This window comes from Rhinolophus sinicus, linkage group LG13, assembly GCF_036562045.2.
Source record: "Rhinolophus sinicus isolate RSC01 linkage group LG13, ASM3656204v1, whole genome shotgun sequence".
Classification (NCBI taxonomy): domain Eukaryota; kingdom Metazoa; phylum Chordata; class Mammalia; order Chiroptera; family Rhinolophidae; genus Rhinolophus; species Rhinolophus sinicus.
The window spans coordinates 37,021,688-37,048,943 of record NC_133762.1 but is presented as its reverse complement, the minus strand read 5'-3'; the positions used below and the strand labels follow the sequence as shown (position 1 = coordinate 37,048,943).

General features: G+C 39.1%; 1 protein-coding gene and 2 pseudogenes across 1 annotated transcript in view; 2 read left to right on the top strand and 1 right to left on the bottom strand.

Moving 5' to 3' along the window:
• On the top strand, positions 1 to 25,561 carry LOC109448458 (nascent polypeptide-associated complex subunit alpha; annotated as a pseudogene).
• Positions 5,082 to 6,467, bottom strand: LOC109448451 (small ribosomal subunit protein eS4, X isoform; annotated as a pseudogene).
• The window catches only part of ITCH (itchy E3 ubiquitin protein ligase), a 74,682-nt gene continuing 72,897 nt past the window's right edge, over positions 25,472 to 27,256 (top strand). The window contains exon 1 of the mRNA XM_019733743.2: positions 25,472 to 25,561. Coding sequence (XP_019589302.2) covers positions 25,492 to 25,561 — 70 coding nt within the window. The 5' untranslated portion in view covers positions 25,472 to 25,491. The remainder of the gene's footprint in view (positions 25,562 to 27,256) is intronic.

Genomic DNA, 27,256 nt, shown 5'->3' with positions numbered 1-27,256 from the left:
TTCATTATATTGGGAGGCATATTAATTGCAGGGTAATTGTCACGTTAATGGCATTAGAAAGTCTTTTTACTTGGTTAACGTGATGCTGTCAGATCTCTCCACTATAATAGTATATTTTCCCCTTTGTAATTAGTAAGTAAAATACTAAGTACTCCTTTGAGACCATATAAGTATCTTATTGTCCAGTAACCTTTAATCCAATGGTTTTAATATTGTACTAGTTATCCATTAGTGCATAACAATTTACCCCAAAATTTAGCTGCTTAAAACAACAAATATTTTTTTATCCTTATCTTCTGTGGGTTGGAAATTCAAAAGTGGCTTAGCTGGATGGTTCTGACTTTGGGTCTCATGAGGTTACAGTCAATGTTTGCTAAGGCTGCAGTCATTTGATGGCTTGACTGGGGCTGGAGAATCAACTTCTGAAATATCTCATTCATGTGGCTGGCAGGTTGGTGCTGCCTATTGGCAGGAGGCCTCGTAAACCTCTTTAGAGGGCTGTTGGAGTTTCCTCACAAATTAGCATCCTGCTTCCCTCAGAGCAAGTAACCCACGAGAGCAAGTGGCATTGCCTTTTTTTAAAAAAAATGTGGTGCAGCTCTTCTCTGTTGCCATCTTGGTTCCTCGTTTCCCGCATAAAATGCCCGGTGAAGCCACAGAAACCGTCCTTGCTACAAAGCAGTAGTTGCCACAGCCCCAGGCTGAGACAGGGTCTGGAACAGAATCTGACAGTGATGAATCAGTACCAGAGCTCGAGGAACAAGATTCCACACAGGTGTCAGACAGAAAAAGCAGAGAACCATATGATTTCACTGATATGTGGTGTATAAACCAAAAACAACAAAATAACAAGACAAACAAATGAGAAACAAAAATTCATAGACACAGACAATAGTTTAGTGGTTACCAGAGGGTAAGGGAGGTGGGGGGTGGGAGATGAAGGTAAGGGGGTGTCGTGCGGGAGACCCTGCTCGCTGTGCCAGTTTTCAGGCAGGGCAGCCTGCAGGGTCTCTGCTCCCGCTCCCCACACAAGAACACAGGATATGGTGAGGCCAAAAAGGAACACCCACGGAGCCATAGGTAGGGAAGTCATACCACTATGGTCTCACTGGAGGCTGGGCCCACCGGACGCGCCACCTGCTGTCCGCCTTTCCGCCAACCGACCAACCGACTCTCCTCCACTCTCCTCGACTCTTCCTCTACTCTCCCACTCTCCTCGGCAATCCTCGGCAATCCTCGGCAGTCCTTGGCAGTCCTCGGCTCTCCTCCGTAGCAGCAGCAGTTATACCAGTGGCCAGTCGGCTAACCGGCCACAGCCAACGGCCAATCAGCCACAGCCGACGGCCATCCACCACCCGAGCCAGCACCTTTCCATGTGAGGCCGAGAGCCTGTAAACTACTTTCTGGGGCTCTGTCCCCACAGGGGGATCAAATATATGGTGATGGAAGGAGAACTGACTCTGGGTGGTGAACACACAATGGGATTTATAGATGATGTAATACAGAATTGTACACCTGAAATGTATGTAATTTTGCTAACAATTGTCACCCCAATAAATTAAAAAAAAAAAAGAGAGAGATTCCACGCAGGCAACCACACGACAAGTCCAGCTGGCCGCAGCAGCTGAAATCAATGAAGAACCTGTCAATAAAGCAAAACAAGGCATGGAAGGCTATGTCCAAACTGGGTCTTGAAGAGGTCATAGGGGTTGTTAGGGTCATTATCTGGAAATCTAAGAATGTCCTCTTTATTATCACAAAACCAGATGTCTACAAGAGCGCAGCTTCAGATACCTACATAGTTTTCAGGGAAGCAAAGATTGAGGATTTATCTCAGCAAGCACAGCTAGCAGCTGCTGAGAAATTCAGAGTTCAAGGTGAAGCTGTCTCAAACATTCAAGAAAACACGGACTCCAAAGTATAAGAGGAGAGCAAAGAGGAATAGGCTGAAAACAGGTGTGGAAGTTAAGGACATAGAATTGGTCATGTCACAAGCAAATGTGTCGAGAGCAAAGGCAATCTGAGCAACAGTAATGATATTGTAGATGCTATTAGGAATTGATGTAACCATCTTAAAAAGGAGAACCTTTTTTTGGTGTTTCAAAAGGCTAACTGCAGCTTGGTTTGAAATTTGCACTGTTTCTATCATTAATAAAGTTAGGCTTCTTGTGAAAAAAAATTAAAATTGTGGTGCAACACGCGTAACATTAAATTTACCATCAAAACCATGTTTAACTGTATGGTTCAGTGGTATTAAGTACATTCATATCGTTGTGCAGTCATTACCACCATCCATCCCCAGAACTCTTCATTTTGCAAAAGAGGAACTGTATCCATTAAACAGTAACTCCCTATTTCTGCCTCCCATGAGCCCTTGGTAACCACCATTCTACTTTCTGTCTCTAATTTTGACTACTCTAGGTGTGAATAATGCTGCTGTGAACATGGGTGTACAGATACTTCTTCGAGACCCTGCCTTCAATACTTTTGGGTGTATACGAAGAAGTAGAATTGCTGGTTCATATGGCTCTATTCTATTTCAGTAGAATGAGTCTATACAAGGTCTGAAAATTAAGTTCGCGAATTTGTTATCGGATTTTTTTGGTATGAGCGGGATTATTCGTTATGAATTTGTACCAACTGGACAAATGGTTAACCAAGTTTACTATTTGGAAGTGCTGAAAAGGCTGCATGAAAAAGTTAGACTACCTGAACTTTTCACCAACAACTCCTGGCTCTTGCATCACGACAATGCACCAGCTCCCACAGCACTGTCTGTGGCAGTTTTGAGCCAGTAAACAAATCACTGTATTGGAACACCCTCCCTACTCACCTGATCTGGCCCCCAATGACTTCGTTCTTTACCCGAAGATAAAGGAAATATTGAAAGGAAGACATTTGGATGACATTCAGGGCATCAAGGGTAGTACGAGGACAGCTCCGATGGCCATTCCAGAAAGAGTTCCAAAGTTGCTTTGAAGGGTGGACTAGGTGCTGGCATCGGTGCATAGCTTCCCAAAGGGAGTACTTCAAAGGTGACCTTAGTGATAGTCAGCAATGAGTTATGTAGCAGTTTTTCTAGGATGAGTTCGTGAACTTAGTTGTCAGACCTTGTACTTTATTCATTAGAAGAGAGCCACGCAATCTGGCTTACATTCAAGAGGCAGCATATTAGGTTCCATCTTTGGAAGGGAGGAGTGAGTGTCAAATAGTTTGTGGACGTTATTTTAGAAGGCCAACATCTTGATGATTCTTACCTGGCTCAACTATTGCATTAGAAGTTACAAAATGATTATTCTTTTATTGCTTCTTCATTTATTAAGCTCAGCTAAATTTCTGTTTTGGAGGGAAACCTCTCAGTCGCCATGATCAGCCTCCAAATACTATTTTCCAACCCTATTTTTTATTACATGGTAATACTTTTGATCCTTATCCCCAAATCCTCTGGTTTACTAGATTACTTAGCATTTCAGTGCCTGTTTCATTATTGGTAAATGGATACTAGTATCTGCCTCACAGGAGTGTGTTAATTTCCTGTGGCTGCTGTAATAAATCACTCCAAGCTTTAAATAACAAGTGAGTTAAAATAACAAGCTTATTTACTTATTTTCTCATAGTTCTAGAGGCCAGAAGTCCAAGATCAAGGTGTCAGAATGGCCACATTTCCTCCGAAAAGTCTAAGGGAGAATTTTTCCTTGCCTTTCCAACTTCTGGTGGTTCCAGGTGTTTCTTGGCTTCTGGCTGCATAATTCCAGTGTCTGCTGGCTTCACATGGCCTTCTCTTCTCCCCTCTGCATGTCTCTAATAGGGACAATTGTCATTGGATTTAAGGCCCACCTAAATAATTCAGGATGATCTTATCTTGAGATTCTTAATTATATCTAAAGGTCCTTTTTCAAATAAAGTCTCATTCATAGGTTTCAGGGAATAGGATGTGGGCATACATTTTTGGCAGCCACTTTAGGAAGATAGTATTAAGTGAGTTACTACATGTAGAATTCTTTAAAACAATTACCAGCACATGATTATTCAACTCTTATTTTTTGTTATTATAATGTTTGTGGTTTATAGCAGCCTCCTGAATTGAATACTTTCTCTCTTTTATACCACCTTATTTTGGCAGTTTAAATTAGTATACTTATTACCCGTGAGTAGGGTGCCCATTTGTTATAGTTTGCCTAATATGGTTCTGGTTTATTTCTGCTGACCCAGCATCCCATCATGTTCCTGTTCATGGTAAAAAAATGTCCCAGCTTGGATAAAAAATTAAATGGTCACACTCCCATAATTCATCCTATCCTTTAGTTTGTCTTTAAAAAATAAATCATTACTGAATGTAAGATAAGTGTCTACACCTATTTGAATTGTAAAAACTTCAGGATAGATCTTAACACTTTGTAAGCAGGCATTTTCCCGCCAAATCGCGTCGTAATGCGGGGCTTTTTTGACATTTTCTTGCCAAAATTAGACTTTCCGTAAAATATTCATATCTTTCGATCTATTTGATATTTTTCTATGAAACTTTCAGTGTTTTAGTTTAAAAAGAGGTCTCTATTTATTTGCTTTGCAAAATTTTTGCCAGTTCCAACTAGAGGCGATATGACGAGTTGACTCGTTTCCCACAATGTGTTAAGCGTGGTAGGTTGGTACTTCAGTATGAGTTTTCTTGTTCATACAATTTAGAGCAGAGATGTTACTTACCTAGCATTTAGGCAAAATTATACCTTGGCTTCAGTGTTTGTTTTCTATTGTTGTGTAATAAATTATTCCCAAACTTAGTGGCTTAAAATAACATTTATTGTCTCCTGCAGGTTCTGTGGGTCAGAAATTTGGGAGCAGCTTGGCTGAGCAGTCCTGAGTTAGGGTCTCTCTTTAGATTGTATAAGCTGTTAGGCAAGGCTGCATTCCTCTATAGTCTTGACTGGGACTGGAGGGGGCTCACTCATGGCTAGCAAATCGGTGCTGGCTCTTGAAGGGGGGCTTCAGTTCCTTTCCACCTGGGCCTCTCCATAGTCTGTCTTCATAGTGTGGTGGCTGGCTTCCTTGAGAACAAGCATTCGCAGGGATCAAGAAAAGTTGTAATGTCTTTTATGACCTAGCTTTGGATGCAGTACTGTTACTTCTGTCATATTCTATTGACCATACAAGCCAACCCTGTTTCACTGTGGGAAGGGAATTACATGTTTGAATATCAGGAGGTGAGGATTATTGGGGGCCATTTTGGAGGCTGGCTACCACAGCTTCTAGACTTGTAACAGGCCAAGAGTTCAACTTTTTTTTTTTTCTTTTCATTATGCAGTATTAGCTTTAATTGGGGTCGAAGGCTCTTCCAATCGTGTCACCTGGAGATCATTTCACCCACTGCTCTGTTTGGCTGCCAGTCTCTTGTGTCTCTCTTCAGCAATGGTGAGGCAGATACCCTTTCCACAGGGAAGAGAAATGCATGGTTTGTTGCCTTTGCCAATAACAAAAATGTTCGAGAGCCGGGTGGCAAAGCTGTTGCCGTTGGCATCTTTCACATGAACCACAGCAGAAGAACCAGGGGTCTGTCTCTCTGTTGGTGATCACACCGATTCTTCCCAGGCACCTCCGGTCACCATGCACAGGTTACCAGTGTCAAACTTGATGAAATCAGTAATTTTGCCAGTCTCCACTTTGGTGGAATCATTCACCTTGATGAGGGGCTCAGGGTAGCGGATGGTGCGAGCATCGTGGGTCACGAGATGTGGGATTTCTTTTGTGCCCACAAAGGTCTTTCTCACTTTGTACAATTTGTACTTGGCCTCCTCGGGTGTAATGCAATGAACAGCAAATCGACCTTTGATGTAGATCAGTTGGAAGTTCTCTCTGGACTTGTGTAAAACCAGCTGGGTAGGTTACATCAGTTCAGACTTTGCCATCGATCTTAATGAACCGCTGCATGCAAATCTTCTTGACTTCACCTCCTGTTAGGGCTTGCTTCAGTCTGTTCCTTAGGAAGATGCTGAGAGGGAGAATTCTCTTAGCTTGTAGGGACGGTGGATGGATGAGGAGCAAACATACCCGTCAGTTTATCCAGCATCCAGTGCTTTGGAGCCGCTACGCACTTCGGGTGCTTCTTAGGACCACGAGCCATGGCTGCACTGGGCACAGAAAGAGGCTCAACTCTTTTTTATATATTCTTTCCCTCTTTTGAATTCCAAGGGTGCCAACCCTGGTTTATTTGTTTTTCTCTTTGTGTTGCCCTGTTATGAATATATTTTATGTTCATAAGTTTGTATAGTTACCTAAAAATTTTTGGCTTTTTGAGATAAATATTTTTTTGCTTTTTTCACTTAAAAGGTTTTTTTTTCACTTTGCCCATGATACTGGCCAGTTTTCTAGGTTATTATTAATTGTAGTATGTAGTCTCTTGGATTTTCTAGGAAGATGTTCACATTGCTTATGAATTACAAGTTTTCTTTTTTCCTGATTTATAACAGCAGAGTTTGGGCTTGGTGCCCAGTTCATTCATTTTGTGTAGTCAGTTCTTTTTCTGTTGTATTATTTTACCCTTTGTGCCCTGTTTGACCAAACTTGAGCAAATCCCCTATTCTTTTTTTTTTTTTAATTGGGGAATATTGGGGAACAGTGTGTTTTCAATCTAGTTGTGGAGGGCGCAGCTCACTGGCCCATGTGGGAATCGAACTAGCGACCTTTGTGTTATGAGCACTGCTCTCTAACCACTGACCTAACCGGCTGCCCTTCGCCTGTTGTTTTGCTACTCTTTTTCACCCACAGTGCTTCTGTCCTGTGGCATCTTTTCTGAATTCCCCCTCCCCACAAAGCAAAATTAATTACTATAGACTGTATTTCCTTACTTATGGTACTTGTACATATAGATAGCATGGTATCAATTTCCTGTAATTCTAATTATTTATGTTATGACTTTCCCTCACATTTTAAATTCCAGGAGGGCAGAAACCTTTCTTATCTTTGTAATCTTTGTACACCAATAGTAAATGGTGTTTACTATTACGATGGGAAACTTTGTTTAGTGTGTATTCACTGGTTGCTTTTATGTTGTCATTATAAGACTTTAAGGACAAATACAAACCCCCACCATTTGTAACCTCACTTATTCACAAGTAGAGGCTCTTTTGTATAGGTGGCTAGTGCTCCCATTTGGAGAAATGTTGGATAGTGGTGAGTGCTTAGATATTATTAAGCTTTTTAATGTCTCAGTAAGAAAGATACCCAAATTCGGGGTCTTCTGAGGTATTAGAGAAAAATTTACCTTGTGTATCATAACTGTTTTGTGTTTATTGATTGATTTGAAAAATATTTAAGAGCTTACTATTAATATACTTCAGACACTATGTTAGGCTCTAGTGATTTACATATGGATGGTCGCTGACCTCAAGAAAACAGTTTGAAAGAGGAAACAGATTTGCAAATCTGTTGAACACTTACGACAGCTGTTGAACACTTCCGAGGTTTAAGATTGCCTATAGCACTTTGCAGGTATTATCTCAATCTTTAAAACAAAATTGCAATTGAATTATCCCTGTTTTATGGATGAAGAAAGTGTGGCTTAAAGATTCAGTAATTTACTTGCTGAAGTTTACACAGTAACAGTGCTGAGGTGTATATCTAGATCTGTCTGACTCCAAAGCCATCTTATACGGTATGTATGCTGGCATATATGCTATAGAGTCGATGAGAAGAAGAAATTCATTATTTCTGCTTTGGAGTTTTGGGAAAGCTACCACATGAGATGCTTGAGCAGAATGTTGAAGGATAAGAGAAGACCAGATGAATGAGAATTTAGGGAAGAAGTGGGGCAAATTTTGAACAGAAGGATCAGGATAAGTAAATTATAGAAGTATTAAGCAGATGGCATATTGGGGTATGGTGAGTAATTCTGCGTGGTTGGAACATGGGATATGTATGGGAGAGTGGCAGGTGAGATAAGACAATAGGCAAACCAGCATCACAGAGGATCATTGGAGGTGTATCTGAAATACCCTTTTTACAACACTATGGACAGATTGGAGGTAAGGCAAGGAGAAATGTTGACATTAGTCCGATAGTGCAAGGAGAGCCAAATGAAGGGAGTAGTAGTGGAGATAAAGAAGAAGATGTGAAAAATTCATGTACAATATTTTCTATCCATGTCCAACTGCTGTTTTCTGATGTCTTGAGGAATTTTGGCTCTTCGATATTTCCCAGTTGTTAGCTGTGTAGGGTGTTCTCAAATAGTATCTAGTTTTTTCACTTTAATGCTTGAGAGCAGGATTTAGCAAACTGTGGCCCATGGGAGGAACGTGGAACTCTGCCTGTTTTTGTAAATAAAGTTTTATTGGAACATAAATTCCATTTATTCATTTTATGTGTCGTCTATGGCTGCTGTCACACTACAATGGCAATTGAGTAGTTGTGACAGAGATCATATGGCCCACAAAGTGTGAAATATTTACTTTCTGGTCCTTTACAGAAAAATTTTGCAGACCCTTATTTCAGAGCATCAATTTGAAGACATTCTGTGATCTAATAACTAAAGTGAAAGTCATAGTCCTTACTTTATACTGTAATTGTCACTGTTAATTAGGTGACATTGACCATATTCAGAATGTACCCATAATATATTTGGAATTTATATTAATTAGCCTCTCCCAAATTCCAAGGTTTCTTTAGGTAATAGGGGTTTAAATATAAAGATATTTATGAAAATAAAGAATGGAACACTCAACTGTGCAGTCAAGGTCTCAGCAGAAAAAGGACATGTTGCTAGCTTGTCCTCACAAGGACCAAAAAGTAGTTTAAAGCTGCAAGATTATTTAAGATTATATCATAGCTCTGGCAACCAAGTTATTTTGTCAACCTGACAAAGCACGTATCAGTTGATCCCTTTTCCAGTGCTCTGACAAACTGAAATCTATGTACAGAGCTTGCAGTTTCAGATTACTCAAGAGCTGACCAAATTAGGGTAGCCTGTCTCCATAGTATAGGCTGTTCCTGGTGGGGAGAGTTTTCATGTTCCTTCTTTTCCCTAAATGTTTTTTTATGGCATCTTGTTTTTGTTTCATGAACATAGTATCTTCCATCTCCCTGGGGATATTACTATATTTTTTAAAGTTTTCTTTGACATCACTGTTCCTGTTGGGAGCTTTCACATTGCCTGCTAATGATACCTTATCATATTTAAGGATGGGAGACTAAAAATCAGACTGGGAGCTCTGTTTGTGCATGGAGGTAGGAGAGGTCTTGTTAACTAAGAACCTCACTGTAAGGTTGTCTGGTAGACTGTTTGGGAAACTGTATAAGAAGAATTGTCCTATCTCCTGCCTTGTTGGTTAAGTCTGGGCTATAGTGGGCTGGGAGCCTAGTGGCAAAAGAAGATGGGGAGTTTTGTCATTCATTTTGCATATGTTCTTTCAGTTCTCCTGTTTTTGATACTGTTCTCCATCCTTCAACTATGCCTGGCATCTCCCATTCCAAAGATACTCTTATCTTACCCTCCTTAGAGGGAAGAAACCTGAGTCTTCTGGTGTGAAGTAGGGGATTTAAGGAATCAAAAAGCTTGGTAAGCACGTTTTAACCAATCCCGCTTATGTGTCCCAAGTTGACTCCCTACTTCCAGAATCATGTGGTGCCTTCTCTTCAGGATGCTGCAGTAAACCATCTTGGTGTTTGGCTTTTTTCTATTACCAACGTAGGAGTCACCTTTCTTGAGTGTTGCTGTCAACTGGCATTGGTCCACCTGCTTTGTAGCTTACTGAAGTTACTTGCTTGTTGTTGTCTCTCCTATTTTTCCTGATCTTTACTATTATTACTTTTTCAATCTTTAAAATTCCTTCACTAGTTTACAGGGAATTTGAAAGGGGATTCAGAGGTGTATGTGTAAGCTATTATCTTTTTGTGGGTCTTTTCCCACATATTTTATTTTCCTTTTTTGTTTTTGTTTAATCAGTATCTTTGCCTTGTTACAATCCTGAACAATGCAGGGGTCTTGGAACAATTAACTCCGCTTACCTGCATTCCTGACTTTAATGCTGTTATTCAGTATTTTACCTTTATATTTTTAAATTCCAAAATTAGACATTGTTTTGTGTTTTTAGATTTACCTAATGAGTTATAGAACTTCCTTTGAGGATTATTCTCCTTATTCCTGAAGTACATCCTTTAGAAATTCTTCTAGTGGGAGTCCATTGGTACTAAAATATTTTAGTCTAGAAAAATAAAATTTTTTCCCTAATTATTTTTTTGTTTTAAACAGCTTTGTTGAGATATAGTTCACATGGCATACAATATAACCATTTAAAATGTACAATTCAGTGTCTTTTAGTATATTCAGAGTTGTATATCCAATCTTGTAATCAGTTTTAGAACATTACCCCAAAAAGAATTCCTGTGCCCCATCCTCCCATCTGCTCAGCCCTACGCAACCAATAGTCTACTTACTGTCTTTATAGATTAGTCTATTCTGGACATTTCATATATATGGGTCCTTTGTGATTGGCTTCTTAACTTAGCATAATATTTTCAAGGTTTATCTCTGATATAGTATTTACCAGTGCTTCATTTTTTTTTTGCTGCTGAATAATATTCCGTTGTATGAATATACTATAGTTTATTCATGCATTAGTTGATGGACATTTGGGTTGTTTCTGTTTTCTAGCTATTATGAGTAATGCTGCTGTGAACATTTATGTTCAATTTTTTTGTGTAGACATGTTTTCATTTTCTTGGGTATATACCTAGGAGTAGAATTGCTGGATCGTAAGGTAATTCAATGTTTAACTTTTTACATGCCCACCCGTATTGTATGAGGGTTCTAATTTCTCCATATCCTTGTCAACACTTGTTATCTGTCGTTTTTATTATAGCCATCCTAGTAGGAGTGAACTGATATCTCATTGTGGTTTTGATTTGCATGTCCCTGATGGCTAATGATGTTGAGCATCTTTTCATGTGCTTATTGGTCATTTGTGTATCTTCTTTGGAGAAATGTCTATGTAGATCTTTTCCCAATTTTTCAGTCATTTGTATTTTTGTGTTGAGGTGTAAGAGTTCTTTATATATCCCAGATACTTTTATCAGACATAATGAATTAGAAGAATTTTCTCCCATTTTGTGGTTTGGTTTCTTACATTCTTGGTACATTTGAAGCACACAAATTTTAAATGTTATTTTATATCCAATTTATTTTTTCTTTTGTTGCTTTTGCTTTTGGTGTTATGTCTAAGAAACCATTGTCTAATGCAAGGTAACAGAATTACACCTATTTTCTTCTAAGAGTTTTATATTTTTAGCTCTTATATTTAGGTGTGTGATCTACTGAGAGTTAATTTTTATCTGTAGTTGTTGGATATGGATCCAGATTCTTTTTTTGCATGTGACTATTTAGCTGTTTCAGCACAATTTGTTGAAAAATTTAATTGTCTTAGCACTTTTGCTTGTCAGAAATCACTTGGCCATAGATATTTGGGTTTATGTTTGGACTCAGTTCTATTGCATTAATCTACATACCTATCCTTATGCCAGTAGCACACTGTCTTGATCATTGTAGCTTTGTAGTAAGTTTTGAAATTGGGAAGTGTGAGTTCTCCAACTTTATTTTTCTTTTTCAAGACTGTTTTGTCTATTCCTGGCCCTTGGTATTTCCATGTGAATTTTAGGGTCAGTTTGTGAATTTCTGCAAAAAAGGCAGCTGGGATTTTGATAGTGATTGTATTTAATCTATAGATCATTTTGGGGACTATTGCCATCTTAATGATGTTAAGTCTTCTAATCCATGAATATTGAATGTCTTTTCATTTATCTAGGTAGTCTTTAATTTTTAGTTTTGTGCTTTTTTGTTGTTGAATTAATTCTAAGTGTTTTTTTATTTTTATGCTATTGTAAAAAGAATTGTTTTCTTAATTTCATTTTTAGATTTTTCATTCTACCATATATATACAATGGCTTTTGTATGTTGATTTTATATCATACAACCTTGCTGAACTTGTTTAATAGTTTTTTGTTTTTTATAAAGATTTTATTGGGGAAGGGGAACAGGACTTTATTGGGGAACAGTGTGTACTTCTAGGCCATTTTTCCAAGTCAAGCTGTTGTCCTTTCAATCTTAGTTGTGGAGGGTGCCTTTCAGCTTCAAGTTGTTGTCCTTTCAATCTTAGTTGTGGAGGGCGCAGCTCAGCTCCAGGTCCAGTTGCCATTTCTAGTTGCAGGGGGCACAGCCCACCATCCCTTGCAGGACTCGAGGAATCAAACTGGCAACCTTGTGGTTGAGAGCCCACTGGCCCATGTGGGAATCGAACCGGCAGCCTTCGGAGTTAGGAGCATGGAGCTCTAACTGCCTGAGCCACCGGGCTGGCCCCAATAGTTTTTAAGTAGATTCTTTAGGGTTTTTTATACATTTGTGTATGATTTTCTATACATTTGTACAGGATCTTCTATATAAATGTATAGGCATTTCTATGCATTCTTTTTTTCAAATAGAGATAGCTTTACTTTTTACTCTCCAATCTGTATGCCTTTTATTTCATTTTCTTTCCCGATTACCTTGGCTAGAACCTCCAGTACGATGTTAAGTAAAAGTGGCAAGAGCTGGCATTCCCTGTCTTGTTCTTGATTTTAGGGGGAAAGCATTCATTGTTTCACTAATAAGTAGGATGTTAGTTGTAGATTTTTTATAAATGACTTTGTCAGTTAAGGAAGTTCCCTTCTTCTCCTAGTTCCTTGAGTGTTTTTATCGTTAAGGGGTGTCGAGTTTTGTCACATACTTTTTATGTGTCTATTGAGATGATCATGTGGTTTGTTCTCTATTCTCTTGATGTGATATGTTACATTAATTGATTTTTGGATATTTATCCAACTTTGCATTCTTGGTATAAATTCCCCTTGGTCGTAGGTTATTGCTGGATTTACTTTGGTAGTATTTTGTTGATGATTTTTACATCTATATTCAATATAAGACATACACTCATTGTACATAAGCGTTCCAATTTCTCCACTTTCTTTCCAACACTTGTTATCTTTTTGGCAGCGAAGGAATAGTGGCCATCCTAACAGGTGTGAGGTGATGTCTCATTGTGGGTTTTATTTGCTTTTTTATTTTTTATTTTTTTAAATTGGGGAATATTGGGGAACAATGTGTTTTTCCTGGACTCATCAGCTCCAAGTCAAGTTCTTGTTTTCAATCTAGTTGTGGAGGGTTGCCCATGTGGGAATCGAACCGGCGACCTTGGTGTTAATGAGCACTGCGCTCTAACCAACTGAGCCAACCGGCCGCCCTATTTGCATTTTCTTGATAATTAATGTTGTCAAGCATCTTTTCATATACTTGTTGGTCATATGTATATGTCTTCTTTGGAGAAATGTCTGTTAAAATACTTTGCCCATTTTTTACTTAATTGTGGTTGTTTTTTTCTATTGATTTATCGGAGTTCCTTGTGTATTTTGGATATTAACTCCTTCTCAGGTATATGGTTTCCAAATATTGTCTCCCTTCCTATAGGTCTCCTTTTCACTCTTTTTTTTTTTTTTTTTTGCAGAGTAGTTTGATGTAGTCCCTATTGTCTATATTTGCTTTTGTTGCTTGTGCTTTTGGTGTAATAGCCAAGAAATTGTTGCCAAGACCAATGTCATGAAGCTTTCTCTTCTTATATTTTCTTCTAGGAGTTGTAGAGTTTCATGTCTTAAGTTTAAGTCTTTAATCCATTTTGAGTTGCTTTTTGTGTATGGTGTAAGATAAGGGTTCAGTTTCATTCTTTTGCATGTGGATAACTGGTTTTCCAAACACCATCTGTTGAAGAGACTATCCTTTCCCCATTGTGTATTCTTGGCACCCTTGTTGAACATCAGTTGACTGTATATATTTTCTTTTGTGATTAAGGATCTTTTAAAATTTTTAAAGAATTTTTCAATTACTGTTGACATTCGATCTTATATTAGTTTCAGGTGTACAACATTGTGATTAGGCATTTACATAATTTGCGAAGTAATCATCCTGATAAATCTAGTAATGAGATTATTTTCTTAATTTCTTTTTCAGATAGTTGTTAGTGTTTGATTTGCTGAATTTTTAATTAGTTTTTAACAGTTTTTATGTGGAGTCTTTAAGGTTTTCTATGTAAGATAATGTCATCTGGGAACAGAGATGATTTTACTTTTTCCTTACCAGTTTAAATGCCTTTTATATCTTTCTCTTGCCTGATTGCTCTGGCTAGGACTGCCAATACTATGTTGGATAGAAGTGGTGAGAGTGGGCATTCTGTCATGTTTCTGGTATTAGAAGAAAAGCTTTCAATTATTCGTCATTGAATGTGATGTTAGCTCTGGACTTTTCACATATAGCCTTTATTTTTTGAGGTAATGTCCTATTCCTAGTTGGGGAGTTTTATCATGAAAGTCTGTTGAATTTTGTCGGAAGCTTTTTCTGTATCAGTTGTGATGATCATGCAATTTTTATTCTTAATTTTTTTTTTTAAAGTGTGTTTTTCCAGGATCCATCAGCTCCAAGTCAAGTAGTTGTTTCAATCTAGTTGTGGAGGGCACAGCTTACAGTGGCCCATGTGAGAATTGAACTGGCAACTTTGTTGTTAAGAGAGCACCAGCTCTAATCAACTGAGCTAACAAGCCACCCATTCTTAATTTTTCAAATGTGGTATATATAACACATTGATTTTCATATGTTGACCCATTGTTACCAAGCAAGGGCCCCACTGCCTGACGCACACAGGAGCCAATACTATGACACCGGCTTTTGAGAAAAGAAAAAGCTTTTATTGCTGAGTTGACCTTCAGGGAGACAGGAGGCAAGGCTTAAATCTGTTTCCCCGATCCAGGGTTCAGGGCAAGTTTTAAGGGGTTAGCAGGGACAGGCTGGTAAGCGGAAGTGCTGGCACGGTGGGTTTTGATTGGAGAACTTTGGAACTTGGCCATTTATGGTAAGATATAGAAAGGGGCTTCAGCATGGGATCTTTCTGGACAATGGACCCTTTGCTTGTGAAAGGGTTTTGGTATTCAAGTTGTTATGTCTTGGTCCTTTGGTTTGAGGGTTCCTGAGTGCAGCTGGAGGTCAAAGTTCTCTCCTCTGCACATGCTTCAGCTGCATGATCTGCTCTGTTTTGTCTCTGGAAGGCAACTCAGTATCTTGTAAGAAACAGATGATGTTACCAGGAAAATGACATTGAAACCTCCGTTCTTGTCTTCCAGAAGCAAAGACTTCAATCAAGAGACAGAAATTTGTGTAGCATAAACAGAACTTTATTAGTAAGAGAGAGGACATTCAGCGACCTGGAGCGGGCTGACCCCAGAGAGGGAAGCAGCCCCGCCTTAGATTGCATTAAGGCTTTTATTCCTATGCGTAGAATTGCCTCCTCTTCTCCTCTTATCTCTCTTTCTTCCCCTGAGGTGCCTAGTCCTAGTCCTCTGGCATTTAGCAGTGAATTTCTTGATTTAGGGGCATGTGTAAACATACCCCTTGGATTTAGGGACATGTGTAAACACATCCTCTTGGTTTTGGGAGATGTGTTTACACATCTGTAATGATGGGGGGGTAAAAGGAGGAGGAGGAACACACACTAGAATGGGGCTAATTGATTATTTATTTAGCAATATGCAACAGCAAAAGACAAAGGCAATTAATAGGATGTGCTAATGACAGAAAGGAAAGATGGTTAAGACTAATCTATATGTATTGATAGCAATGTCATGTCAAAGAAGTACACATACATATAAGTTTAAGAGATCCCAACATATGTTTACTATTGATCAAAAATCACTTGGCTAGGGCTGGCCCGGTAGCTCAGGTGGTTAGAGCTCCATGCTCCTAACTCCAAAGGCTGCCGGTTCGATTCCCACATGGGCCAGTGGGCCCTCAATCACAAGGTTGCCAGTTCAATTCCTCGAGTCCCGCAAGGGATGGTGGGCTCCGCCCCCTGCAACTAAGATTGAACACAAAACCTTGAGCTGAGCTGCCTCCCAGATAGCTCAGTTGGTTGGAGCGCGGGCTCTCAACCACAAGGTTGCCAGTTCAACTCCTGCAAGGGATGGGGGGCTGCGCCCCCTGCAGCTAGCAACGGCAACTGGACCTGGAGCTGAGCTGCGCCCTGACTGAAATGACAACAACTTGAAGCTGAATGGCACCCTCCACAACTAAAATTGAAAGGACAACAACTTGATTTGGAAAAAAAAAAAAGTCCTGGAAGTACAAACTGTACCCCAATAAAGTTCTGTTCCCCTTCCCCAATGACATCTAAAAAAAAAAAATCACTTACCTAAATACACAAATAACATCAGTAAGGAGTATCCAAAAGCAGTAATAAGCTTTATAGGGTAGTAAACTATTACAATAGATGCCAAAAGTTCACCAAACCGGGGGAGAACAGCACTGAAAAAGTCATAAATCAAAACCTTGCCAGGTCTGTAGCTAAGGAAAACTCAGGCATCTCCCACACTGCTGCTTGCTAGTTCCCGAGAATGCTGTTGCTCTTGTTGTTAGAAGTCAAGCCGTCTTCTGATGTTATAAGCTGCAAGGTATATGTTTTCAAGGTGTTAACAATGTGAAGAATGTTGTTGTTGTTGTTGTTAGAAGTTAGGACCTCTTCTGATGTTGTAAGCTGCAAGCTGCGTACAAGTTTTCTAGATGCTAACAAGTTCTCAAGAAGGCTAACCATGGGGAACAACAGTGGAGAGGCGGGAACCAGCCAGACCTCACCAGGTTCGTGGCTGGAAGTCAGGGCATCCCCTGGTGCTGTGCGCTGCATGTTGCTGGAGGTCTTCAAAATATTAGAATGATGAAAAATCACCAATGACAAATGACCAAGTGACAAAATAATAATAATAATAATAATAATAATAAATAATAATTACACTGTCAACTGAGGTTTGTCATATATATTTTTTCAGATGTACCTTAGAGCCAAGTTTCTTGTTTCCTCCGGGAATGGCCAGTTCCGGGTGGGTCCAGCAGTTACTGATACTGATATGAATGTCGCCCATCCGGCCAAAGGGGCAATTCAGGCAGATAAGCAACATCTATTATTCTTGCTTGGGACCATCAGCCCAAGGTCTTCTAAAGCCTGGCAACATGCCTGTCACATTGTCCTGATATAACTTAGCTACTTCTTCATCTGTTGATGTGGGCGAAACAGACAGAACAAAGGGGGAATTCTCTCAATCCCTGATCAAGAATTTCTTTAACCTTGAGCTAACCATCACCTCACAACATGGACAGAACAGCAAACATCATCTCATATCTCCCCTGCCCGAGAGAATGAGACCAAACAGAAAACTTCATCTCATGTCTCCCCTGCTCGGGAGAATGAGACCAAAGGGGGACAGAAAAGCAACCTCATCCCATGTCTCTCTTGCTTGGGAGAATGAGACCAAAGGGAATTTACTCAACCCCTGATCACTGCACAGAAATCACCTCACATATAGGAATAGACAAAAGCTCACATCAACCAATGAAGGCAAATTTTCCTCAGCATCTACCCTACAACTTCCCTTTGGGGTATGTGAAAACCTGGAATCCTGTTGGGTTAGTAAGGGATTGGTGACAAACTGGATGTGTTGATAAGCAAGATATCTAACAGTGCATTTCTTTGATTTAGGGGCATGGGTAAACATATCCCTTTGGTTTTGGGGGATGTGTTAATACATCCCTTTGGGGTATGTGAAAACCTGGAATCCAGCTGGGCTAGTAACGTATTGGTGACAAATAGGATGGGTTTCCCCCTTCTCTGACATTTAACAACATCCCTCTTTGATTTAGAGGTATCTGTAAGCCTGGAGTCCTGCTGGGCAGCTGCCAGGGGTCTTGACCCAAGTAAGAGCTGCGGCAAGGGGCTTTTTAATCGGGGCTAAATTTCTCCTGCTATTTGTAGGACCAATTTGAGCTGGTTTTGAGGTTACATCATCTTTGCATTCCAGTGATTAATCTTACTAGGTCTTGGTGTATTAATCCTTTTTTTCCCCCTTCTTCCACCTCCCCCCCGCCACTCCAGTTCAAGCCAGTTGTTTCTGTCTAGTTGTGTAGGACACAGCTCCCTGGCCCATGCTGGTATTATGAGCCTTGCGCTCCACCCGGCTGAGGCAGTCGGTCGCCTCAGCTGCTCACAGCAGCTCATGGCAGCTCCCGCCGGCTGCCGGCCACTCAGTCTGGCTGCTGGCCATTCACACTGGCTGCCGGCCACTCATGCTGACCACCAGCAGCACACAGCAGCCCACGGCAGGACACAGCAGCCCATGGCAGCTCACACCCACCTCCCGCTGCTCACGGCAGCCCAGCTCCAGGGAGAGCTGTTGTTCACAACCTTAGCTATGGAGTGCGCAGCTCACTGGCCCATGTGGGAATCGAACCAGGGACCTTGGCGTTAGGAGCACGGCGCTCCTCCCACCTGAGCCATCAGGCCGGCCCTTAATCCTTTTAATGTGCTGTTGAATTTGGTTTGCTAGTATGAAAACTGAACATTTGGATTGTTACAATATGGCAATTCTGGAAATCAGATTCTTCTCATAGTTTCTTATGGCTGCTTATTGTGTTTATTGTTTGCTTGTTTGATGACTTTTCCAAACTAATTTTCTATAGTTCGTATTCTTTATCATGTGTGTCCACTGAAGTCTTTGTTCTGTTAGGTTGGTAGTCAGCTAGTGATTTGACAGATACCCTTAAACTCTTAGAACCAAAAAAAGGACCCCAAACCCAGTGTTTGCACATTGCCTGTGTTGGGACACTGCTGTGCTTAGTCCAGCAGTTTAAAAATGTGCCTTAGTTTCCACTTTCTGCTTGTAAGGAGGCTGATGGTCAACCAGAGTTAAGAATCAGGGTCTTCTTCTCAGATCTTTTCTGAGCATTCATCCGGCCCTGGGCATATGCATAGCCTAGATTCTCTATAATTTCCAGGAGTTTTTCAAATCCCTTATCCCCACCCCCCCCCAAGTGTCTCCTTCTTTAGCCTCTTCCTTCCCAGTCTTTTCAGTATATCTACTGTGTTATCCTTTGCCCTAGGTGGCAGTGGTTAATACAATTGCTTTTAAACGCTTTTGACAGGCACTTGCTGCAAACCTGTCTCAGCCCTAAGGAAGCTCCCAGGCAGGGAAAACAAAGGCAAGCCCTTGAGCCAGTCCTTCAGGGAACTTTCATCCATACAGATCAAATCACACAACCACAGTTCTTTGAGAAGAAGCCCTGTGTTGCTTGCCTTTGATTCATTTTTCAGTTAGATTTTGTATGTGGTGTGAGGTAGAAAACCAGCTTCATCCTTTTACATGTGGGTATCCAGTTGTCCCAGCACCAATCATTGAAGAGATGGCGATAAATTTTAAGATAAAATACCAAAAGCACAATTCATGAAACACAAAGTTAGTAATTATTGGACTTTATAAAAATTAAATGTAGTCTACAAAAGGCATTGTGTGATACTGTGATTTATAAGAGATATACGGTCTTCGATTCCATTCCTGACACACAGCTTCAAAAACCCTAGGAATTTCCTAAGTTAATAGAATGATTAAGGTGTCTTTTGTTTTGTGTCTTTAGAAAATCACCTAAGGATGGGGGCCGGTTGCTAGTGGAGCCAACCATGTGATTAGAGGATTGGAACTTTCAGTTGCCACCACCCCCACCTAGGGAAGGGCGAGGGGCTGGAGTTTGCCAGTGGCCAATGATTTAATCAATTATCCCAGTGTAATGAAACCTCCATAAAAACCCAAAAGGATGGGGTTCAGAGAGCTTCTGGGTGAACACTGGAGATTTGGGGAGAGGGGTGTGCTGGGAGAGGACACAGAAGTCTGTCCCCTTTCCCAATACCTTGCCCTATGCATCTCTTCCATTTGGCTGTACTTGAGTTACATCCTTTTACAGTAAAGCAGTAATCTAGTAGGTAAAATGTTTCTCAGAGTTCTGTGAGCTGCTCTAGCAAATCAAACCTAAGGAGGGAGTCGTTGGAACCTCCAATCTGTAGCTGGTTGGTCGGGAGCATAGGTGACAACCTGGACTTGGCACCTGGCATCTGAAGTGGGGTGGACTGGCCAGTCTTGTAGGACAGTGGGCTGTCTCCATGTAGATAGTGTCAGAATTGAGTTAAATTGTAGGACACCCAGCTGGTGTCAGAATTGCTTGTTGGTGTGGGGAAACCCTCACTCACATACACATACCCACCTGTTAGAATTGGTGACCAGAATCTTTATGCTGTTAAGAAAATGAAGAGAAGCCACCGGCTGTGAGAAAATATTTGCAAAACACATGTGATAATGGACTTGTATCTAAAATATACAAAGAACTTTTGAAATGCAACAATAAGAAAACAAACAAAAAACATGAGCAAAAAATCTGAACAGATTCCTCACTAAACAATATATGTAGATGGCAGATAAGCATATGAAAAGATACTGAAAATCTTATGTCATATGGGAATTGCAGGTTAAACCATCAGTGAACTATCACTTTACACCTATTAGATTGGTTAAATTTCTAAAAGTTAATACCAAATACTGGGGAGAATATGGAATAATAGGAATTCTTCAATCCTAGTAGGAAGGCAGAATGGTACAGCCACTTTGGAAGACCATTTCGCAGTTTCATACAGAGGTAAAACATAGGCTTACCATTATCTAGTAGTTGTATACCTGTTGAGCCAATTTAGTTGAAAACTTATATTCCCAAATAACCTGCACATGAATATTTATAGCAGCTATTTTCATAATTGCCTCAAACTGAAAGCAACCAACATGTCCTTCAATAGGCAAATGGATAAGCATAAACTGTGGTACAACACAATGGAATATTATTCAACAATTTAAGAAAAAGCTGTCAAACTATGATAAGGTATGGAGGAACCTTTAATCCTACTGCTGAGTGAAAGAAGTCAACCTGAAAAGGCTCCAGATTGTTACGTTTCTGCCTATCTGACATTCTGGAAGAGGCCATAACTACAAGAGACAGTAAAAAGATCCAGGTTGCCAGGGCTCTGAGTGAGGGGAGAAGGATGAATAGGTGAAGTACAGCGGATTTTTAGGGTGGTGAGATCTTTCTGTGTGATACTGTAATGATGGGTACGTGGCATTATGCATTTGTCAAAACCCATAGAACTTAACAGAAAGAGTGAAACTTGATATAGATTGTGGATTTAAATTAAGAAAAAAACTATAGAATATTCAGGCGCTGATTAACATGATAGACAAGGTGCCTACTTTTGTGGACCTTACAGTCCATGAACAAATCAGAAAACATTTCAGTGCTGTGATACAAAGTAATAGGACCGCTGGTTTAGATTGAGTAGTCAGGGCAGACCTCTCTGAGGAGCTGGTATTTACTTGAAGCCTGAGTACAAGAAGTATTAGCTTTTAAAAGTAAAGGAAAAAACATTCCCAGCAGAGGGAACAGCTAGTGCAAAGGCTGTAAACCTGGATTTGCAGTGGGTGAGAAGGAGAATGAGATAAGGTGAAGTCAGAGTCAGTCATGGGTGGGATGGAGTGAGGCTTTTGTAATCCAGGATGGGAGTTTGGATTCTATTTTAAGAAGTTATTGGGTGTTTAAGTTGAGTAGCGCATGATCTAACTTTCATTTTTAAAAGAGTACCCTCGTTGCTATGTGGAGAATGGATGGTGGGAGGGAGGGGGAGCCAGAACTGGGAGCAAGTGGAAAGGCAGAGAGACCAGTTTAATGAATTGTAGTAATTTGTTGACAGGGAAGGGATGGATGTTTGTGGCTTGGATTTGGATGGTTGAGAGAGCAAAAAGTAGGTATATTTTAGGGTATCATTTGCAGGTAGAATCCTAAGAACATGTTGGTAAGGGAAAGATAATGCCTGTGTCTTTGGCTTAAGCAACTGGTTGGATGGTGGTGCTGTTGAGGCCAGGGTGAATGTGCCCAGGTATAGTTTCGATTTAGTCATTTTTAAACCATGTAGGCAGTTGTAAATAATAGTCAAATCTAAGAATCTGGAGCTTAGGAAAGGATTTGGGACTTGAGGTGTAGATTCTCTATCCTGTGTTGCCTGTTTATTTTTTTTTTCCATTCTGATGTTTTTTTGTTCTACTTCATTTTTATTTATTAAAAAAATGTAAAAAATAATTTCAGTTATAGTTGACATTCAATAGTGTATTAGTTTCAGGTGTACAGCATAGTGGTTAGACATTTACGAGGTCAGACAATTAAGTTCGCGAACTCACCCTAGAAAAACTGCTATATACCTCATTGCTGAATATTACTACGGTCACCTTCGAAGTACTCCCCTTGGGAAGCTATGCACCGATGTCAGCACCTAGTCCACCTTTCAAAGCAATCTTGGAACTCTTTTTTCTGGAGTGGTCGTCAGAGCTGTCGTATTACCCTTGATGTCCTGAATGTCATCAAAATGTTTCCCTTTCAATATTTCCTTTCTCTTTGGGTAAAGAAAGAAATCATTGGGGGCCAGATCAGGTGAGTAGGGAGGGTGTTCCAATACAGTTATTTGTTTACTGGCTTAAAACTCCCTCACAGACAGTGCTGTGAGAGCTGGTGCATTGTCGTAATGCAAGAGCCAGGGATTGTTGGCGAGAAGTTCAGGTCATTTTCGTCTCAACTTTTTCCGCACAGCCTTTTCAGCACTTCCAAATAGTAAACTTGGTTAACTGTTTGTTCAATTGGTACAAATTCATAATGAATAATCCCTCTGATATCAAAAAAGGTTAGCAGCATCATTGTAATAAGTTCACAAACTTGATTGTGAGACTGCCTTATAACTTACGAAGTGATCCCCCCGATAAGTGTAGTTACCCCCCTGACACCATACATTGTCTTGCCTGTTGTTTAAATTGTACAAGTCATCAGTGATAAGCGTTTTCTTTTAAAAACATTGAACAATACGTATAAAACCGAAGTTCCCCTTGATCACCTTTAGTACATAGACCTGCCTCCTCCATAGAAGTAACCACTATTACCAGTTTGGGATGTATACTTTTCCTATACTTATTTGTAAGTCTGTGTACCTATAAGAATATATAGTTTGTTTTTGTTTGCAAAAATAACATCATACTGTATGTATTCTGTGGCTTTAATAAATGTTCATGGAGTCATTCCATTTCAGTTATTAATAAGTTGTTTTAATGGCTGCATAGTATTCTCTTCTATAATATGAGTATGTAATTTATTTAACTGGTTTCCAATCGATATTTAAGTCATTTCTGTAGGTTTTCTTTTTTGCTATGGCACAAGCAGTAATTTTTATTCTTTTCAAGAATTTAAAATACTTAATGAATTTTGATTATATAAAACTAACGTGTATAAGACATAAATTATTAAAATTACCAGCATGTTAAGACCAAAATTTTAGCTTTGAGTATTTTTATGTATAAGTCAAGGAATAAAACATTGAATTTTATGGAATTCATCTTGGTAGGAATTACTGTTCCGTTTCATTTTGGCAGATTTGAGAAGACTGCCAAAATCAGAATTGTTTTATATTTAAAATTGTTAATGGAAGCCTAATTTTGTATAAAAACTCAAGGCAGTGTTTATAGTTTAAAGATATTTTATCTGCCTTTTTGTACTTGTATACTTCTTACAAAGTACCTGGCAAATAGTAAGTGCTAAGTAAATTTTGTTTGATTTTAATCTTTATCTTGACCTATTCAAAATACTGCTAATATTTTTATCCAGTCTCCAAAAGCATAAGAACAGATTTTTATTTTGAAAATCTTTATTTTATTTCAAACACCATAAATGATAAACATTTACAGAGTTTTATTTCACACACATATTCAGTCTTTACGACTGTGAAGTAGAGGTGGTTTTATCCCCATTTTTCTGACAGGAAACTGGGACCTAGAGAGGTTACAGAACTGAAATAGTATCATATAATGAGTGTTGATCCAGGGATTAGTTCAAGTGTTCCACTTTGTTATAAAATCTGTTATATGAATTATGCTTTTTCTGCATGGCAATTAACTCTTCCATGATTAGGGGCTGAAGAAGATACATTACAGTTGTTCATTTAGTATAAGAGTAATTCAATTGCCATTTCTTTGTTCATTTCATTGAACAGATTTTTAAGTGTTTGCTATGTGTCTTCAGGCACTGTTTTGGGCTTCTGGATTTCATTAATGAACAAAACAAAATCCCTGCTCACATGGAGTTTATATTTTAGACTAGAGAGTCAAAACAGATAAACTACCAAGTAAATTCCTTAGGCTGTCAGGAGGTGATATATTGTATAAAAGAAAAAAGTGACCAGGATAGGTGGAACAGACTGTAAAATTGTCAAGAGAACAAATAGAATAATTCTCCCTAAATCTAAAACGTGATGGAATAACAAGGAAGTAGGTGCCTGAGTAGGAGAGGAGAATAGGAAGAAATAAGATCAAGAAGTTGGGAGCAGGGAAGCACACCTCCTATCAAGTCTTTTAAGTCATTGTATGGAATTAGGCTTTTACTCTGAGTAAAATGGGAAGCCTTTATGGGTTTTGAATATTTTTTTTAATTAAATTTATTGGGGTGACAATTGTTAGCAAAATTACACAGATTCCAGGTGCACAACTCTGTATCACATCATCTATAAATCCCATTGTGTGTTCATCACCCAGAGTCAGTTCTCCTTCCATCACCATATATTTGATCCCCCTTACCTTCATCTCCCACCCCCCACCCCCCGGGTTTTGACTATTTTAAAAGAGCTATCCTGGCTGAGTTGAGAATAGGTACTGAGGCTAGATAAAGGTAGAAACAGGGAGACCTGTTAGGTTATTGCAGTAATCTGGAAGAGAGGCATAATCTAGGGGAAAGATGGCTATCAGAGGTGGCTCCAAACAGATTGGTGGTAGTGGTGGTGAGAAATGGTTGGATTCTAGATCAAATAGAGACAACAGAATTTGCCCGCAGGTTGGTAGGAAAATATAGAAGAAAGGAGTCAAGGATGACTCCAAGGTTTTTAGCTGAGCATCTGAAAGGATGGAGCTACCATCAACTGAGAGTTTACAGGGAAGATGAGTTCAGTTTTGGATGTGTTAAGTTTCAGATGTTGTTTAGATGCCCATGTGAAGTTGTTTAGAGTTGAGGAATGAAGTCTGGGATAGAAATACAAAGTTGGGACTTTTGGCTATATAGATGATATTTGAGACTATACCTCTGGATGATATTTTGGAGGAAATGAGTACAGAGAGAAGAGGGAACCACTAACTAACTGAGCCCTAGGATACTCCAACATAAAGAGAATGGAGCGAAGACAAGGAATTGTCAGAGGAGACTAAGGAGGAACAATCAATGAGGTAGGTCATAAATGAAGAGAATGTGTCTTGGTAATTCAAGGGAAGAAAGTAAACCTTGGAAGAAGAAATGATCAACCATGTCAGATTTTGCTGATAGGTTAGGTAGAATGAATACTTGAATTGACATTTAGCAATGTGAAGGCCACTGGTTATCATGTGGCCTCCAGTGGGATGTGGAAATGGCCTGTTAGCACTATTTATGTGTTTTTTAAGCGGGAATTTGTGATGTTTACAAGTTATCTCCTTTGCCATGTTTAGGTTTGCTGTCTTGGTGGTGGTATGTCTGACAGTGGATCACAGCTTAGTTCAATGGGTAGCCTCACCATGAAATCACAACTTCAGATCACTGGTAAGTCTTGAAGAGATCTACTACTTTACTTTTTCCCCCATCATAAAAAATAATCTTACGAGAAGAAAATGTTTAGTAGCTGCTACATATCAGGTGCCGAATTAATATTTGCTTAATGAATGAACAAATGAACAAAATGTGTGGATATGTAAAAATTTAATTTTTATTTCAGGATATTCTTGGGTAGCATGTATTAGTATTTCATTTTTTTACTTGCCATATATTTCATGTATGGACATATGCCACATTTTATCCATTTATTGGATGATGGGTGTTTGGTTGTTTCTACTTTTTGTCTATTACAAATAATGCTATGAACATTCATGTACAAGTTTTTGTGAAGATACATGTTTTTAGTTCTCTTGAGTGTATACCTAGGAGTGGAATCACTGGGCTATATAGTATCCATGTTTACCATTGTGAAGAAATTTAAATTATTTTACAAAATAATCCGGCACTATTTTACAAAATAATCTGGCATCATTTTACATTCTCATTAGCCATGTATGAGAGTTTCTATTTCTCCACATCCTTGCCAAAGCTTGTTATTTGCTTTTTGGTTATAGACATCCTAGCGGGTTTGAAGTGGTATCTTGTGGGTTTGACTTGCATTTCTCTGATGGTTAATGATGGTGAGCATCTTTTCATGTGCTTATTTGCCATTTGTATTATTTTTTTTGGAGAAATGTCTGTTTAAATCTTTGTTTGCTATTATCACTTAACTCTGTTCCTTCCTCTGACCATAATAACCAAGTACATTACTTTCAGATTAATGTTCTTAACATGCCACCTGATGTTGCATTCTTGCTCAGAAAACTTTAGTTTTTCTTTGACTATAGTATAGAATTTCTTTAGCTTGGGCTAAGACCTTACCAGTCTGGCTCAATATGGTCTCTTTGTAGGACTTTATGTATGAACTGTTGGTACTAGTCAAGGTGAGTCACTGGATTTTCTTCAGACATGCATGTGTCTCATCATACAGTGAAAAACCCTGGTCTCTCCCTTACATTTAATGGTATTTATTGACTATAGAACAGTTATTATCCTCAGTATGTTATTTTAGTTTCTACCATAACACCTCCAGATGGTGAATATTGGGCCAAAAACCATATCATCAGTATTCTACCCCGTACCCAGGAGTGATTGAATTATGTAAAAGTAATACTTTCTTAAGGTGACAAGATTTTAGAATTTGTTTTTAGGAATTCCTTCACTAACTAACTCCAGTCTCTTAACAATGTCTGATTCCCAATGAAAGATACTAATATTTTTTTTGCTAAAGCCATATTCTGATCGTTTCCTCCCTCCCCATCCTCAAACAAGCCTGAGTAGCTGATTTCATTAGGCCAGGCTTCCTATAACTTTTATTTTTTTTGGGGGGGGGAGGGGGACACCTTAATGTCAAAACCTTTGATTGGAACAATCTTTTTAAAAATTCTTTAATTTTCAGGTTATGTAAGATCTGTTTTTTTATTTAAAAAAAACTCAGTAAAATAATAAATTGAGGGATCCTTATTTATCATCTTAGTCCTCAGAGATAAATATTGTTATATTCCTTTAGATTTAGGTTTATATTACTTTAGATTTTCTTTACATAAACTGGCTATCTTATTTGCTATCATCATTATTATAGTAAGGAAAGCACTTAATAAATGCCAGAATGCACCTCAAAAAGACATAATCCTCAGCTATTTA